At 36.4% G+C, this 19,613-nt stretch overlaps 1 protein-coding gene across 7 annotated transcripts in view; it reads right to left on the reverse strand.

The window, feature by feature from the left end:
• The window catches only part of CNST (consortin, connexin sorting protein), a 47,303-nt gene that overhangs the window by 21,426 nt on the left and 6,264 nt on the right, over positions 1-19,613 (reverse strand). For 4 of the 7 annotated variants that reach the window (XM_048299275.1, XM_048299277.1, XM_048299276.1 and 1 more), the window contains 3 exons: positions 11,591-12,028; positions 5,436-5,641; positions 1,577-1,607 (listed from right to left, as the gene is read on the reverse strand). In XM_048299275.1, coding sequence (XP_048155232.1) covers positions 1,577-1,607; positions 5,436-5,641; positions 11,591-12,028 — 675 coding nt within the window. Of the gene's footprint in view, positions 1-1,576; positions 1,608-5,435; positions 5,642-11,590; positions 12,029-12,253; positions 12,303-12,652; positions 12,705-14,525; positions 14,545-19,613 lie in introns of those variants that run through there. The other 3 variants (XM_048299278.1, XM_048299280.1, XM_048299279.1) reach the window with 3 other exon arrangements.

The raw sequence follows: 19,613 nt of genomic DNA on the forward strand, positions 1-19,613 counted from the left end.
ATTCCCTGTCTTCAGGAAATCTGTTATTAGAAACAGAATTACAGATCACAGAGAGAGCCTTAGAGGATCACAGCAACAAACCCCGAATTATTGTTAATATGAGGTTCCCCACTGGATGAATTAAAATGTCTGTCATGGATAATTAATACAGTGCAACATGATCAAGTAAGTTCTTTATTAACCTCAGGAAACTGATGGCTGGAGGTACAGTGGAGATATCCTTCATAAATATGTATTATATAGTGGTGTTGAATTCCACACATCAGGTATACATTGCATTAAAAAAATATTTCCTTTGATCACCTTTAAATACAGTGCCTTTCAATTAAAGCAACTTCAATGAAAGAGGAACTGTTTCTACCATGCTGCTTAAATTTTAAATTTACTGTATTTCCCCCTGCACTATAATTCACTACAGAATTTTTCCATGCCTTTAATTTGCGCTGTGCATTTTGGATTTTCTGATGGACACTTCTGAATTAGGATGACCAAAGCAAAATGAAGTATTCTAAGATAGTGATGGATATTTTATTTTATAGATTGCTTTTATAATGTTGAAACAGTTAGTTCTCTGGTTTTATCTACAGGCTAATATAATTTTTCTATGTTTCTTATGCCTTGTTATTTAGCCTACTAAACAATAACAATTGCCTATTTGCTATGTTTTGTTTGTAATGAATCACATAATAAAGACATAATCTGTATGCACAAATTCTGTAATACATGGTGCATCTTAGTGAATCACATATACCTTAAGGGCTTACCACTGGCCTCTTCTTTTATTAATCTGATCATTTTCCCTTTAAAGCAAAGAGGAAATCCCAGTCCACCTTTTCTAAAATTATAACTTAACTTTAAGGTTTAATATTATTATTCTCTCACACAATTACTGAAATATATCAGAGTAATTATCAGCACTTCAACTATTACAAGTTTTTGACCAAACTTACTTGCATTATCTAGGAACAAATCAAAATAAACTGAACTATTAAACTGTTCCCAGAAGCAATTACCCATATTTTCCTAAAACAATTTCTCAGATTACCTTGATATGATTTTGACTAATTAGCATTCATCAAATACCCTTTTGCTATTGTTTGCAGGTTGCTGATCTCAGCTCTGTGTGTTTGGTATTTTTATTCCAATCTAGACATTTGTAGTATATACTCTAATCAACTGTTGTGACAATTCCATCATTACTAGTACCCTTTTTGATATAATACATGTCCTAATCTCTAAATTGGACATATTCCCAGTTACTAATACTTAGAATAGAAGTTATCCTATAAAAACAAAAGGTTCTTTGAAAATATTTTCTTCCTTGTTTATGCTCAGCTAGTAATGATTGCATCAGTACAGCTGTTGGAAATGAATTTATCACTTAATTCACATTCCAGTTGCTTGATTAAGGAGGATTTCCTAGCATATTGTGTATTCACTCATGGGTAAATTATGGTTGTTCACTTCTTTCTAACCCTGACCCACAACATGTTAACAGTAAAGCATTTGCCTTTTATATTTTATCACGCCACAATATTTTAATAATGTGCAACAATTTCTGCAAGTAAAAGGATACATTCCTCCTCTTGAAAATAGGTCTCAGCTATCTGCAAAAGTGAAAAAAAAATTAAGAATCTATAATTTTAATGACATGTAGGATGTAATGTAAACTTTTTATCATAGCTTTAAACATCTGGTTTGCAGGTTCCTATTTAGTCTGGGTAAAATAGGTATGTCCAAACAAAATACATGTATTCCTATTCTAGGAAAAATATTTTAAAAGAGTATCAAACACCAAAGAAATATTAAGTCCTCTCACAAAAAATGGATTTACCCAAATCTTAGTTGGGTTTTATGTTGCTACGACAATAAAAATTATTTCAGAAACATTTTTAGTTATCCTAATAGAAAGCTTTAAAATGACCTAGAACAGAAGTACTGTTTTTACTGGTACAAGTTCAAGAGTTTGAATTCTGTGCCTGACCAATATTTCCTTATGTTTGATCAAATTAAGATCATTGCTGTGCTCTCCTGAGTATTACATTGCAACGCGTTAAAACAGACATGGAGGTTTCCTGACTGATGAGAAAAGAACAGTCTTTTGTCTCCCTGTAGACAAAAAATATTTGAGAATTGCAACAATAACTTACTTGTGCTTGTTACAAAACTGTGCAGGCTTTCCTAGAAAGCTGAGGAAACTGACATCTTTGTTTGTAAATGCAATGAAATACAAAAAATATAAACCTCAGAATTATTCCACAGAGCTCTATACTATCATTGACCTTTACAAGCAGCAACTAATCAGTCCTCAGGGACAGCGAATTTTGGCAGCCTTCCTATTTGCCATGCATGGTGAGGCAAGGGCAGAGCTGCAAAATGTGTCCAGGAACTGCAGGTACCCTGATACCAGAACATTCAGGTTGAGGCACCTCATAGATGATACCCCAGTGACTTCTGCGGGAGCACACTAAAATTCAGTCTCAAAATCTTTGGGACATATCAATTTAAGTAGTCATAATATGGAGGGCTTAGATAAGCACTTCTGTAAAAGTCTAAAGATGATTGCTCAAAAAAGACAGCAGCTTGATAGAGGAGTCTAGATTACTGTTGGGGTTTTAGTTTAGTCTTAGGTTTTTTTCCTGTTAAAGGAATTTTCTCCCATATGCATGTTGCTAGGGGACAAATAGCTGTACTTAAGAAAGACAAAAAGGGGAGTGGGGCGGGCCTGGCTACTCCTTTGTCTACACCTGGGTGTGGGGGCAGTTCGCTCTGAGCGTCCGGAGAGAGAAGCTGCAGAGAAAGGAGCTGCTGCTTCTTTCTTTTTGGCCGTTCTTTCTTCCTGCTGGAAGCAACGCCGGGACCCCAAAAGCCGCTTTCCCTGCCCTGCTGGAGACCGAGCTGTGGCTGCCCTGCCCCGCTGCTGCTTCGAGCTTTCGCTACGCTGTAGCCCTGCTCGCCCTGCCTGCCTGGGCCTCCGTGGTTTTTTCCCATCTGGATACATCTCGTCTGCCACCCGGGATTTGCGTTCGTCCCTGCCATTCCAGCCTGCCGTTTCAGCCTGCTGTTCCTGAGAGTCCGGGATCGGCTGCCCAGCGGTTTGTGAAGCCTTTGTTCCATCCCTTCCCGGGATCCCAGGGCACCAGAGCCGCGGGTTTCCCGAGCTCGCTCCGGAGCGCCCCCTGCAGCCGCGGGGGAACCATCGCACCTGCCCTGCTCACCGGGAGCCGCCAGCGCCCCTGCCGGCTGCGAGCGGAACTGCACCCGAGGGGAAAGGGCCCGACAGCCGAGAAGGCTGGGACTGGGTTTGTGATTGCTGTTACTGCCAGAGTTATTGTTGTTTTGTTTGACTGGTTATATACATATATATATATAGTAAAGAACTGTTATTCCTATTTCCCACATCTTCGCCTAAAGGCTCTTGATTTCAAAATATAATAACTTGGAGGGAAAAGGGGTTATATCTGCCACTTCAAGGGGGGCCTCTGCCTTCCTTAGCAGACACCTGTCTTTCAAAACCGAGACAATTACAAACTGTATTTCCTGGCTCTCAGCCTTACTACTAACCACTAGACCATTCTGAGCCCAGTACCTTCGAAAAACAATGAGTAAGTGACTTTTAAGGTTCTTTATCTGCCTATTTTGTCTGCTGTCCACAATAGCCTCCTAAGGATTTCCGGAGCTGTCAAATCTCTACCTATGTTTTATATAAAAATACTTCTTAAATTCTGTAACAAGTCCTAAACAAATCAAATTAATCCCATTCAAGACAGGAAAAAAAACTACATCCTATTTTAATTAAAAGTTGACTCTTAGAACAGCCCCTATTATCCCACAGGCTCTATTATCAATACTGACTTCCCACAAACACCACGGATTGTTACTACTCCAGAACATCTGACAGAGCTCTTGATTTTACGTTGAATTTTGTCATAGAGAATAGAAAGAGAATGTGATAGAAGACTTTTATTTACTAGACTTGGTTTAATGTTACTGTTAGGCTGTATTAGTGATCTGAAATAAAAGAGACTGAAGGTGACAGATTAATTCACTCAAAAGGGAAAAAAGTTCTTAATAGACTACAGGAATGCTAAACTTAAAATCTTTCCCTCTCCCGTCACCAATTAAAAAAAAAGGTTATGATCCTCATAAGTTCCATTAGCTTTCTTTCAAACACTCCATTCAAAATACTTGATAATTTTTAGGAAAAACGAGATAGTGTTTGAACACATTTCATTCTGAATATGCAGATTCTGTTCTCAGTTCTGCCACAGTTCCTGTATGACTTTCAAAAGGTTCTTCCCCTTAGGGTTTGGCTTCCTCATCTGAAAAGCAATAGATTTCACCTCCATCATGTGCAATGGATCTCCCTGATGTTTGTAAAGCATTTTAAGTTTTTGCCCTACCTTGTTTTCCAAAAATGACCTTTGTACTGGCTCATGAACAACCACTGAATTTGATGTGGCTAAAAGTACAAATTGTTAACCCTAAAGCTAAGCTTCTCGTAAGTTAAGGAAAAGTATCTTCCCTTGAGCATAGATTAGAAAAAATAATTTAAAATTCTCTGTTAAATGTAGATTATCTATAATATGCAATCCTAAAGAGAAACGTCTTTCTCCCATAAAACCACTTATTTGTGTCAAAGAGAAGAAGAATGCAGGACTGTCATTGCAGTTTAGAAGTTTAAAATATTAAAACCATCCAGTTTTCCAAAATAAAGACAATGCAGCTAAGTCAAATCAGACAGCTATAGTTTCTACATATGGCCCACATTAGGTATCACAGCCAAGCAAAAGGTCTTCTAGTCTGCTGTTAGTCTGATACAACTGAACTATAAATTACTACTATCAAGTTCTATCTACATATTTGTTCTGCATCATCACCTCCAGAAAAAAAATCAACATACTGGCCAGTTTGTAAGAAAGATTGCTTTTCAAACCACAGTTTTTCCTTTGGTCTTGCAGGTGTGGCAGCTGTGCTTATATAAAGGTATACACTAAGAAACCTTGAATGCTAACATTAATGCATAAAATTTATGCTAGAAAGAAGTCTGTAACAGTAAAAACAATTCCAGATTTAAAATGTTATTTAGGTATCTGTTGTCCTGTAAATATACCAGTGTCTTACAAACCTTATTCAAGGTATATTAAAGAGTGATTTTCCAAAATCTTCCTGCCAAACGAATTTCCCATTTGGGGAATTAGAAACCCATCCTTAAGAGTTTCCTTTAACTACAGAATGTACAAGGCAATTTATAATTTAACAAATATTAGAAGATCTTAGAGGAGATATTTGCCTTGACCATCTGTTGTGCATCAAAATATCCTGTCCAGATATGAGTATTGGCACAAACTGCATTTATGCATATTTTTCCTAATGAATAAAGGTCTCAAATAAAAATAAAATTGGGTGCAGCACCCCAAAATCACAGAAAGTACCTGATGGAGACACAGAGGCAGTATCTTTGAATCCATCTGCTCAACCTCTTCACGGAGCAAAGAGAAAAGAGACTGCAACGTTTGCTTTTGTTCTTTTGGATGAAAGTTTTCCTTTACTTCAACAGCACCTTCAGCCTGCACAAAATCTGCATCTGTAATAAAAGTATTTTCCTCCTGGATTGCTGTGGTTCCCACCGTAGAAACTCCTTTAAAAAGGACAAATACTAACATTAGGATTAAAAAAAAATACATCAAGTTGCTTTTTTTAGGAAATTTCAATATGAACGTTATGAATAAAATCATAGTATAATACTGGCCTTGTCAAAATTAGTTGTGACAGGTCTGTCTCACTGTCAGCTCACCTACCTGACAGAACACAGTAACATACATCAGATATATGTCTATACTTTTAACTGGGACCCTGCTTTTACTTACGGGGGAAAAAAAAATCAAAACACTTAGACTGAAAGCGTTCCACAAAGTTACTAGTAAGAGACCAGGATGACCTAAAAGTTGTTGAGAATGCAGTTTTGCTCAAAAAGGGCAAATAGCAGGTAGGTGAGGATAGTGTGAATGAGATTCTCAGTTTGCCTCTTTGCTCCTGCCAAAGACCTCATATAAGAAGGTGTCCTGGGGGTGGAGAGACAAGGAAGGAAGGACAATTTGACCAGTTATTGTTCTTCAGATGATAACACAGTGACTCCTCACAGTAACAACAGGATCTTAAAGGACAGAAAGAAGCAGATGATGACAGTGTGAGATTTGATTGTAGGAGAGAGATGTCTAAGGGGGCTGTCCTGCTGAGTGAAAAGGAAGATCCCTCTAGATAGCTGGATTGTTTGAGAGTCCAGGGAATGAGCCAGTAGTGCTGATCTATGTTGGTAACAATGACACAAGGATGTGTAAACTGAATTTTAGATTTCAGAACTTGCTAAACAGAAAACTAGGTTCTCAATTTTACAATCTCAATCTACATTTCCTGGCAGTTTCCTGTTGTCTCCACTTTTATAGAAGTCAAAAAAAGTCAGGCATTCAAGAATAATGCAAAACATAACAGTGTAAGAACATTACATGAAAAAAACTTTCTGGGTGCAAATCCCACATCTTATTGTTAGAAATTCAAAACCTGTTGTGTATTTTGATCATGAATATGATAGTTATGAGAAAATGTTAAATGAGATTAAGGAAGAAGTGTAGAGTAGTAGTACTGACAGCAGTAGTGGGAGAAATCAACTACCCATATACTGACTGGATCGGTTTCTAACAAAGATCACAGAATAAAAGCAATAAATTACAGCTTCCTACAAAACACAGTCTTAGGAGCAACCAGAAAACTACAGCTGATTCCAACAGTTAATAAACTTATTTTTTTTTTCTCCATAAAACATTGAATTTGACACACTTGCATAAGACTGAACTTTAAAAAAATCCCATAATTATTTAAAACGATTTAGAGAATTAGGCCACAGAAATGTGCACAATAAACTCCAATAAACTCAAGTTATGATGAGTATTGTTCCCCAGCTACACCCATCTCCTGAAGACCATGTTATCATTTGAAAGACAGAAAAGTGAGGGCACTGTTTCAAGTACCTTTGTGTCCTCAGCTTGGGCACTCGGTTTCAGACCCCCCCACCGTGTTCATGGCCCCTGAAACTCAATAGTGATGATTCAGGTTTAGGATTTAGGGCCCAAGAAAGGTTTAAGATTTAGGGGCTAAGAAAATAGATTGTCCATGGAAGGCTCCACCATTTTACTATTGATTATTTTAAACTCTTTATTAAATAAACTATCCAGTTCAGGAGTACTAAATCTCTGTGGGTGGCTATTTTCACAGGGCTTACTGCCAGAAAAAACATGGGTGTAACTTAACATTGCTTTTTCAATATTAATGCACATCTCTGATTTTCTGGTATTTATTTGGGCTTCCTGTGGGCCAAAAGCAACAGGAGACATAACTAGATGCAAGATGCAAAGCAGGAAATACTTCTAGAGATGGAATTAAGGCTGTCTTTAAAAATACAGCTTCCTGTTTAGCACATTATCATGAAACCAGAAAAGAGGGTCCTCATGTTCTGGCAAACCTTTTCTCTCAGAAAAACAACCACAGAAACCAAATGTCACTTCAAACTGCACTTTATTAAGCAGTTAATAATCACCTGTCATATCAAAACATGAACATGGACTGCAACATGCTCAACAGCAACTATCATGAAAAACCTTAATTTTAATGTTATCATGATATTGTTGCTAACATGTCCTTTATAAATTGCATTCTTATTCCTACATATAGTTGAGCTGTCACTCAGAATCAAATTCTGCCCTGAAATTTCTTCTCTGATTCCAAAAGAAAGGCCTTATAGTTATTTGGGTTAATTCAACCTTGTTTGATTTTCAACACAAGATAATACTTGTATTTTAGTAGCACTACAATAAAGAGCTTTTATTGTAACACTTAGTAATGCTATTTCATCATAAAGATGTGATGGGCTAGGATCCCTGTTTATTTTTTTCTCTCCATTCTTGAAAACAGCACACAATACTACTTTTTCCAGGAATCAATCTTACTGTCCAAAGCAGGTAATTTTTTTTCCTAACTAGATACTGGTATCTTACATATATTTCTGACTTTTTAATAAGGAAGGAGTAAGTTTTTTCACTTTATAAAGCAATGATACTTACTCCACCCTAGAATGGAACCAAAGCCTTTATGAAAATGTATGTGGAAAGACACAGAAGACATCAGTGGCCAGGGCACTCAGTAGGCCCATGGCAAAGAGCCGGATTCAAGTTTTTCTTCTGCCAGGCTCACAAATGTTTCAGCTGACACCTTCTATGCCCAGCTGGGTGTGCCAATGTTTCCCAAGACATGGAGAGAAGCAAACTTTCTCTCAATTTCCGAAACAGTTCACAGAAGCAGCCCCAAGTTTGCCTAAAACCTATCAAATTTTGACACACTTCGTGAATAAAACCCCACATTTTTCAGTGCGTCTCAGGTTTTTTTTCTTCTTTGTCTGTACTGCAAGTATATGAAATGAAGATGCTCTTGCTACCTGCCTGAGAATGAATCAGAGGTGCAAGTATGAGGGATTTGCTATCAAAATAAAATTATGGATGTTGCCCTCAGTTTTTTATGTGAATTTGAATTTTCATACTCAGTAGCACTAGCTTAACACACCAGGAACAGAAGTTTCTAGTACAGAAAACATATGGCAATATCTTTTTTTAAACATCCTTTGGTACTCAATACCAAATGAAAGCTGTTTCAGACTGATTCATTCAGGAACTATTGAGGAAAAAAGAAAAAAGACCAGCAAGTATTTAAAACCCATTCATTTTTAAAAGAGCTCTTGAGACAAAAGTGTTGGTGGTAAAGATATAACTTTAACTGAGCAAGCCCAAAATCTTGTTTTGTTTGGCACAGAACCCTAAGTAACGTAACATTACTTGAATTTTCACATAATCTATCTTATATTAATATATTTTATTTGCTTCAACACCAAATCCATCCCAAACACTCCACTTTCTTCCTTCTTCCACCTTCAAGCTGCTTTAAGAAATAAGTGGAATAATTTACAGAAAAAGCATATTTTGCAGAATTACCTTGGGCAGAAAAGATTGAGTGCAGGTTACCATGCTATACCATGTTAAGGAATCCTATAATGATTTTACAACATGAAGTTACCAGTTATGCCAGGACTGACCTTTTGAAAAAAGATGAACTCATTTTCAGAGAACGTGGATAATCTGAAGTCCATATTTACAAAAATATATTGAAACAGATTAAATATAATGAATCACTATGTCTACCACACTTAAAGTTAGTACAATTAATTACAAGGAATAACATTATGAATAATCACCAAAGTTTAAATTCTTCAGTTGAAATGTACATCAATTCTTTGGTTAACAGTCCTCTCTAACCAGACATAATCATAGTACATTCAAAACTACGATGAGTATACAAATAGAATGTGAGAAAAAATTGGGCTCTAGAAGCTATAGACTTGTCAATCCACTCTAATAAGTCTCCTGCAGCATCACGAGGGCTAAAAGGAGGTGCTTTTTCAAACAATAAATAGATGAAATCCTGGAACTACTTACTCCAGGGCACCAAAATGGATGCAAAAAGCAACTGTAAGTCAGGTGACAAATTCACTCTAAAGTATTACAGTCTATCAGTTTCCACTTGGGAAAGTCCTGAGATTACTGCAGATGGCAAGCAGAACATGGAAGCAAATGACTACATGTTTGCCTTGTCCTTATACTCTCACCTACAAATACTCTGTTGGCCTCTGTCAGGGGAAGCATTTGGACCTGATGGATCTTCAACTAGATACAGTGATTCTTAATCTTGCATTTCAGTCTACTGATAGCAGAAGCTAGGATCATTTTAGCTTCAACACCTTCCGAGCATATACAGACAGATAATAATCAAACTTATAACTGTTTATTCTTTACAAACAACTATTTAGAGGGTTTCAAACACATTGCAAGTGTGAGTACTTGCTTCTTCTTCTGAAGTAAAAACATGTTGAGAGTGAAAGACTGGCGTCTCTAATGATCACCAATATTCTGCTGAGTCGCAAGTAAACAAAAATGATTAAAATGTAATTTTCCATATTCCTCATAAATTGCTTTAGTCACTTGCAAGAAGAGGAATATGAACAATAAGCTTTTTAAGTCAAATGTCATTTTTTCTAGAATGGCAACATTTAACAGTAATCCTAACAGGTGTGCTTATAGGGAAAAAGATTCATAAATCTCTTCCTCAGTTATGAATCCAAGTAACTCATCCATGATTTCTCAACAGTTTAAAATAATTTTTTTAAAAAAATCACAACATACATGCCATGCAAGTATTTAGTTTGATATTCCAGCTTGCTTGTGTAGTGCTCTGCTGTCACCCACTCAGGAATCTTCCACTCTAGTTTGATTATTCTCTCCTTTAACTCTGAGTTGGTATAAAGACAAGAAAGCTAGTTTGGATCTTTAATGTAGAGGGTGTAATGAGATATTCAGGAATCATTTAAAATAGCTAGTGCTGGAAATTAAATGGAAGATTGCCACTAAAATAATGACATTTGCAACATCAAGATATTGTGACACAGTCAGCTGCATTTTGTGAAAACAGAAGAATCATCAACTGAGAGTACTGAAAAAGCTAAATGTATATTTTTCTTTTCTAGATTTTGCCTATTTGTACAAGATATGGAATGCAAGGCTTCCTTCCTTTCCTGTCTTCACCTATTCTATAATCCCTTAAAATCATAATCAGTTTTCAAATTAGGTCACAAAAGACTTGCCATTTATGAGGAAAACTGTATTTTAAAATTATTTATTTTAAAATGCATGGAATAAAAGCACACGTGAATCAGCTGTGCTTTCAAAGAAAGCTATGCATGAAACATACTGATTTTAATTAATATATACAGCACTATGACACATAAGCTTTAGGATGTATGGCAAAAACCTAATATAACCCATCATGTTACAGTAAATCCTACTCCTTCAAAAAGGGATGAAGGATCTCAAAAAAGAACATGCAATAAACATTAACATTTTCCTTATCCAACTCATATCCAAAAGATCTAAAGAAAAAGTAACATTGAAAATTGGTAAGAACACATTTTTTAAATTTGTCACCCAAAACACACAACCTAGGACGATCTGGTAAGCTTTGAAAAATGTAAGTAAATTTTACAACAGCAGGCCAAGATCAAACTATGTGGTACTCATAACAAGATTCCAAATCTTGACATGAGATCAAGACACCAAAATCTTGCACTCAACCATGATGTTCAAATGAACAAAACCATAATGCCAGAATTTCTGTCTATTTTGATTTGGAAGCCAGCCCCATTTCCATACTGACACTGTGTACCTCCCCCTACCTGCGTTTATTTGATGTGTTACATTTGCTACATAGCCACTGTTTAAATACAGAAGGTGAAAACATTTAGAGTTGAATCTGATTGAAGACTATTAGGAGTTCTGGAAAAAAAAAGTAAACAAACCAAAAAGCTGCCAAACCTTTAGTGAAATGCTAAAAATAATTAGTACAACAACTAAATTATATTTCTTATTAATTCACAGACCTAAACTACAGTGTTACTTCTGAAGTAAACAGAACAAAAAAAATGTAAATGAAGTACCTTTAGATTTTTTACTGGAGCTTCTTTTGCTTCTTGGACTTCTTTTTCCACCTGGCTGTTTTTCTGTAATGGGCTTTTCCTCCAGCTGAGGGTCCATATGGACATTTACAGATCTTCTCTCAGTCTCACCTTCCTTACAGCTTGGGATCCAGTCTCCACTGTCCATATTCTCATTATTATTGATGTTATCCTGTTCACCTTTATCCTGTCGTCCCATAGCAATGCTACTACTGGTCAGAACTTCATTCCCATCACTGTCAAGTTGATTTTCATTTTCATCAGCTGAAGGAATCAAATGAGATACCAAACTTTCTACCCTATAGTTAGCAGGAACACTGTCCTTTGAGTCTATTTGCAGATCATTTGGTGAAAAGTCTCTGTCATCCATTAGAGCGTTACTTGTTGAACCACTTAATCTCCTTCCAGATATTTTTAGACCTAAAATATAAAACGGAACAAAGCATTTATAATATGCATACTATAATGGATAAATAATGCTAATGCCAGCCAATAAAGATTCACATTAGCCAAGTGATACAGCTTTTCTGTATGGGGAATTTCTTTCATTCATTGACCCATTTAAAGTCTTGAAGCCAGGGATATTTACATACAAAAAAAATCTAGAAAGTTATTTTTTTATCCAATTATAATTGTTCCAGTTACCTGAGCAAAAGCACAGCTGATCTTTACAGCAGTGCTCCCAGTGTTACAGCTGAGGAAATGAGAAAAACAAAAAGATAAACAGAAGCCACCCCATGTCCCCCTCCCCCCCCCCCCTTTAAATCCATGGCTAAAACAAAAGCATTGTTGTCACATAAGATCATAGTTTGCCTGAAATAAAAATAAACCAGGGAGGAATAAAAGTAGAACAACCCTTAATTCTGTCAGTGATAGCATCAGATCAAACTTGCAGATAGATTAACTGTGTTATAAGAATTAGATGGAAGTAGAACCTGCTTACTGACTCAATTGTCACATTATTTTCAAGAAAACATTCAACATGTCTTCAGTATACAACAGAAGCAGATGGTTTGTTGATAAAAAACCTAATCCCCCACCTACCCTCAGCAGGAGTCAATTTTCCCTTTTTGTGAAGATGCAACTCCAATCAATGCTGCAATTAGACACATTCATGGGAACAAAGAGTAACTTAACAGAAGACCTACATGTTACAGGATCATTATTGTATCTGCTCCTATCTTTAGCCTTTAGAAGCACGGCAATACTGCTGTTCAATTTAGCAACAATATACCTGAAATACAGCTCCATTATGTACATCTCACTAGATTTAGTTCACGTTTTAAATAGTGCAGCCAAGAATCAGCAAGCACTCTTGTATTACAGAAGAGCTTAGGTAAGCCTCCTACAGCAGCTACCTATACTTTCCTTCAAATGAAAATACGTTTTAGGCTACCTGTTTTCAACAGGCTTTCTTAACTCTTGGCATACACAAGTTGAGTAAATTAAATACACACTTGCTAAATATGCAAGATAATCTTTCATTTTAGTTGCTAGAAGAATTAAAATTGCAGACAAATGGAAAAAAAAATCAAAAGAATATGTAGGCTTTCCTTCATACACAGAAACATATTTCTGGTAAAGATTACTGAAGAGATTTTCCCCAAATCATTCCTTCATAAACTTTGTACCTGCAAAAAGGACTGAGGAAAAAAAAGAAAATAAAAAGAAAAGATCACTCCTGCTTTAGGGATAAGAAGGAGGATTTAGGGAGCTACAGGCTGCTCTGCCTCACCTCAGTCCTTGGAAGGTAATACAGCAAGTTAGCCCAGAAAGCATTTTCAAATACATGAAGGATAAGAAGGTCACCAGGAGCAGTCAGCATGGATTTATGATGGGTAAGTGGTGCTTCTACAAAGAGCTGACTTGCTCAACAGAGGAAAGGGGATGCGATTCCCTGTGACTGTGGTGAGGCTTTTCACACTGTCTCCAATAATATGCTCACAGACAACCATACAAAGCACAGGCCTGATTAAATAGACAGTGAGGAGTTCCAGAGAAGCACACAGAGGGCAACAAGCCACCACTAGCTGGGCAACACAAAAACAAAAGCCAGCACCACCCAGGACAACTCCATCTCTGCTTCCAACCTGAAGAACTTGCTAACCACTTCCAGCCATACCAGTCTAACAAAAATTACAGCCTACCCTAAAACATACAAGCAGCACCAGGGAAGGGTTAGACTGGACATTAGGAAGCATTTCTTTACTAAGGGTGTGGTCAAACACTGGAACAGGCTTCCTAGAGAGGCGGTCAATGCCCCAAGCCTGTCTATGAGGCACTTGGACAATGCTCTTTACAACATACTTTAACTTTCGGTCAGACCTGAGTTGCTCAGGTATTTGGACTAGGTGATAACTGTAGGTCCCTTCCAATGGAAATATTCTATCCCAGACTAGAAGAATAATGCATTATACATTAGAGATGTAAGTTGCATTTTCCTTTGGCAGCCACATTAGATGATAATCGGTTTTCCTTGAACACCAGAAAGACAAAGGGAACTCTAGAGGAGATACTGAGAAGTTACCTGGAGAATGCATCTGTTCACTAGATGGATGCTCCTTAATCAAGCCATTTTCTCTCAAAGAAAGTTAAACACAAAACAAAAGGTTAAGGGGAGAACAAAACTTTAATCAGACCAGAAAGAATCAGAACTAGAAGGTATTGTGATAGACACCCACACTACAGTTATGTTGATTTATTGATAACTGTTCTAAAGCACTAAAAAAATAATCCCAAACATGACGTTGTATTTGAAAGGTTCAGATTTTACTCTTTCTGCCATATGAAATAATAACTACTGCTGCTTTCCCTAGCTCATCGATCAAATGATGCATCAAAAGAGGTTGAAGTAAATTGCCCAAACCCAATACGGAATTAGTTTTAACAGCAATAATTAAAAACCAGGATGTCCTACCACCACTGTCTTGCTTCTGTCCGTAGAAAACAGTTTATCCTTTCAACAGCCAGCAAAGGGAAAGAGAAATATGAATGCATTTGAACAAGGCATTTCCTATTTGATTGTGAAAAATGAGAAAAGATGCTTGTGACAAGTGATATTTTCTGTAGAGGAAGCTAACATTCTGATGGAAAATGTTAACTCACTTCCTCTGAACATTTGGCTAAAATGATAGTCTGTTTCTAGCTGAGAAGCTGGAGAGCACAACATTTCTTGGTTTATTGCCTGAAACTCAGTATTTCTCCAAATAAAAGTAGCCCTGAAAATCTATTCCTTTCTACAACCCTTAGGACTCCTTAGAGAATGAAAATCCAAAAAGAGCTAGTTCAAAGAATTTAGAACAGGCTTGCCCTTGATCTTTTAAATGGATTTCCCCTCCCACCCAGATGAAACTTTTTACCTTCTTCATTTTTCAGTGCTGCTATTTGCAGTTTCTTTTGAGTTCACCAAGGCACTAGGCAGGTATCAAAGTGAATCTAAATCCTGTGAGAATGAACTCTAGCTCTGTCTAAAAACACACATAGAAACACTTATTTATAAACAAAAATGGAATTTAAATCCCTCATGATTTAAACTATATTTAAAAGGCCATTAACCTGCAGTTCCTGTATTTACTGTTTTGCCACTAAATTGAATCGTAAACACAAACAACATGTTTAAAAACAATGTTTGTTTCTTCATAGGCCCATCTGTCCTCCCTTCACTGGTTGCTCAAAATTGAAATAAAAACTAACACTGAACAGAACTGTGCTGACCTTTGTTAAAAGGTACCAGTGAATAAATGTGCTTCAGTTGCCACACAGATTCATACAGTTGGCACATGTTATCATGGAGATTATAGCACAAATGAAAAATAAAATGGAAAATATTTGCCAAGTGGCTAAAAGACAAAGTCTGTATTGAAGAAATTAGTTGCATGCTTGTTTGCTTTAGGACAAACAGTATGTACATTAGAGAAATGGCCCTCACTTGTATTTTAGGTCAAATTCAGTTTTAAAAGGCCCATGCTCATCAGTGTTCTCTATCATGTACTTCATACAACTTAATAGAATTTTGACAACTTTTTCAGTTGCTCGCTTTTTTCCATCTATCCTTACTATGGAAATATAACCTTAAATACAGCTGTTTGGACTGTGTTTTTTGAATTTAAAAAAAAAAAATGTAGTAAGAAAGTAAGTAAAAAAGTTTCATCTGACCTGGCACAGATGAAATTTGAAGAGGACATTAAAACAAAACCAAACCACAAACACCACCAGCCCCCCTAAACCCTCATACTAACACAGCTCCTTCATCCTGGACAGCTGGGGGTGGTTTGTGAATGTTTCCTGAACATACAGTGTAGTATTTCATTTACTGATCTTGGACATATCTTACAGAACAATCAAGATCATAACATTGTTTCTTCTAACATTCAAAAAGTTACATCAAATTGGTTTTTTATTCCATTTGATTACCTTCATATAGCTCCTATGCCAAAGACATTATTTTCCCTCTCTCATTCTCATGCCATTTAATTATTCGGCGTTAATTTCTTTTAATTCTTTGAAAGTCAGCTTCCCCACTCTATTACCCACACTGCTCTATTCAAAGTGAATGGGCATTTCAGATGGTTCCCAGTGTTGCTTCTATGCGATATTTTCATTAACTTCGATGATAAACCATAATAGCTGTATAAAGTCTGCAGTTAAAAGCAGTTATAAGCATTTTTGACGATTTAATTAAAAATTAATTATAGCAATAAGCACTCCAAAAGGAATAACATAAAATTCACTGAGATAAACAGAATATCCCCAACCTTTTGGAATGAATAAAGCACATCTATATGCAATAGGAATTAACCAGTTTGTTATGATGAAAACCATCTCAAAGAGATACCAAATAGAAAACTGACCATGAGTCCAAGCTTTCTTCTTCTCCCAAGATATAATACAGCAAGTGTTACATGCACAAGAGAATTCATTATGTCCTGCCAGGCACTAATCAATTACAATCGGGGGCGGGGGGGGGGGGCGGTGGTGTGCGCAATATACGCAGAACAAAATGTACAAAAGATAACCTGGATCCCAGCAAGGTAAAAAGGTAAGAGTTTTAGAAAGGAAGGGACAGCACTACATTTGGCAACAGCAATTTGGTCTAGAAAAGGTTGCTATGTAAACAACCAAACAGGCTGTCTAGAGATGTTGTGGAATCCCCATCGTTTTAAAGAAGAAATTCAGCACGTCTCAGGTTTAAGGACAGGTGAAAAGTAGACACTACCTAGTAATAAAGGAATTTAATTTTCTTTATTGTTGCTGGGGTTTTATAATCTTCTTTCACTGCCCCCCCCCCCCCTTTTTTTTTTTTACTTAAATACAAGCAGCTTTACAAGTTCTAGAGGAAAAACAAGATCAAACTGATTCCATGAAAATGAAACAAGTATTTTGAAAAACCGGTATGTTTACAGAGTTGGTGTTTCTACCATTAGAACAAAAAAAGGAAAATTGTAGAAACACTAAAATTTAAAGAATGACTAAACCTAACCCACATATTTCTTAAGAAGAATAAATCTGTTGATCTTTCTGATAGCTGGTGTGAAGATACTATAATGTAAATATTGTCTTGTAATGCCTCTCTTCATACTGACAAATAATCGTCCACAAATTAATAAAAACCAATGTGAAAACTGTCATGGCCATACACAATCAAAACACATACTGCAAATTCTTCTTACTGCCCATTAACATCCACATAGAAGGAAAAAGATTGATCTCATTTTATGAATATTTATATTTAATACCAAAATGAAGATTCCAGTGATGGGGGGAAACTCTAAATGACACAGTATCTACATGTCACTATGTAAAAACTACATATAACATAGCATTTCGAGTCCATTAGCTTGCAAGAAAAAGGACAATGTCTACTGTGCTGTTACAGGAGATAATAAACAAAAAAGTCCATATGTTCTTTAGAGAAGTTCAAATGCAACTTCTCTACAACAGTTTGCTTCTTCATCTAATGTGGAAGCCAAGATATTTTATCACCAGAGTGCCCTTGCCTCGCCACAACCAAGAAAAGTTGCTGAAGTTACCATCACAGAATTTGCTATAGAAAGAAAGAGACAGCAGACAAAGGTGGTAGGCAACTCATGTAGCTGTAATCTCACAAAGCCAGACCAATTCCAGCTAGCAGAATTATGCACTGCATTGTGTTTTATATGAAATACAACGGTTGGAATGCTGCTGATTCTAAAGAAAGGGGAATAAAGATATTTGTATGTATGCTTTCATTACCTAACCTGACACCTCTGCAGAAAAAAAATCCATGCTGTTGTGCTGTCTTATAGCATGGACTCACTAGTAGTTTATCACTTCAAAAGATAGACTTATGTCCCTTTACTAGACAGCCTCACCATGAGAGAATCTCATTAACATCCTCCTGACTGTTCAGTTTGCCCTGTTTGGCTTTGAAAAAAATGTACTAGGGGGGTAAAAATATCTTTCTATGTGCTTTCTGCTTCTGTGTCAGATACACAGATTAAGAGGTCTATTTATTCAAATGTGTTAAGTCTGCTGTCCTTCAAGAAGTATTCAGACGCAGGAGTGGTTTATCTAATTTCATTGAATTTACAAAAATGTCTGAGCATGAACACTTTGGTGCTTTGGCACTTTCTGACACTGAAGTGACACTTCTCAAGTGGCAGCGGCATTTAAAGGCGCAGCGATCTTCACATCTATAAACAGCAGGAATAGTGAGGTTTAAAGAGGAAGTTCCACATGCTATTTTCAACTTCTACGCTTCCTAGTCATACTGCTGATTCACAGTTTTAATAAACAATGATAAACATACTGCCAGGCATAATCTACTATTCCACATTTAACATTACTTTAAAAATATGTTTCAGTCAGCAGCCAAATATAAGAAGTTTGTCTGGGAACAAATAGTAGCTTTTAGTAGAACACATGACAGTTCTGTCAAAAACTTCACACAAACAACTTCTTTATCAGCACTCAAAATACACAATGATGAGTCCCCCAAGTGTCTGAAAAGTTTTGGGTCTCAAGCTTCACTAGAACAAATCTGACTGAATGTTACAAGAACAAAAAGCAACCTCACCATTCTATGTGTTCCTTTTTTTTTTTTCTTGTCTGCACCAAAACACCAGAACGTATATTGGGTGTATATGTATACATGTATATGGTAGAAAGGCAGTAGACCAGACTGCTTCAGGAGAATGGAGAACTCTCATCACTGCAGCTCTTTTATAAACAGTCTAGACAAATGCTGGTCAGGAATAACCTATGAGTAACTGGTCTTGCCTTGGGATGCATGAACCTCCTTTTAAGTCTTATGAGAAGCAGTAATTTGCCTTTTTTGATTTTTTAATTTTCCTTCTAATTGAAGAACTCCCAGATTTTTGTAACACTTCAGAACATGTGCACAAGTTTGATTACAAAGCATAACAAAATGAAAAGCTTCCTACTAGACAAATTTATGCATCTTTTCTAGGATAGGTACATTTTCCTTACAGGAAAAAAAAAAGTCCTGCAAATCCACAGACTATATTTATGAGAATTAATCAGCTCAACTCACTTTTATCCAAATCTTTATTTTCCAAGGACCTGATAAAGCTGTCAGATCCTACCATCTCATAAGAGAGGTTGCTAAAAAAAATACAATAATAAAAAATCTCTCATGATCTCAGGTAACAGTTTTCAACATATATGAAAAAGCAGAGATGACAGAACAGATCCCTTGAAATGAAGATGCAAGAAGAATGATCAATTATCTAAAAGTTGCCCAACTGAAGAAAGAAGAGCATTCAAGATTTTCTGAGAATTAGATTTCATAGTGAGACTGAACTTCATATTTTTTATATATTGATGAGGGACAAGCAAGTTTTATAGCCCTCATCAACACACAGAAAATTAGTATTGTAAAAATATTCATTGAGGTCCTAAATCATATCAAGGCCAGAAGCAAACACAAATAGAATGGAAAGCTGTCCATAAAAGTTATGAAACAATTCTCCATAAGTATTACATACTTGAGGTCCCTCTGTTATCA

The sequence above is a fragment of the Corvus hawaiiensis genome, chromosome 3, assembly GCF_020740725.1.
Source record: "Corvus hawaiiensis isolate bCorHaw1 chromosome 3, bCorHaw1.pri.cur, whole genome shotgun sequence".
In the NCBI taxonomy this organism is placed as follows: Eukaryota; Metazoa; Chordata; class Aves; order Passeriformes; family Corvidae; genus Corvus; species Corvus hawaiiensis.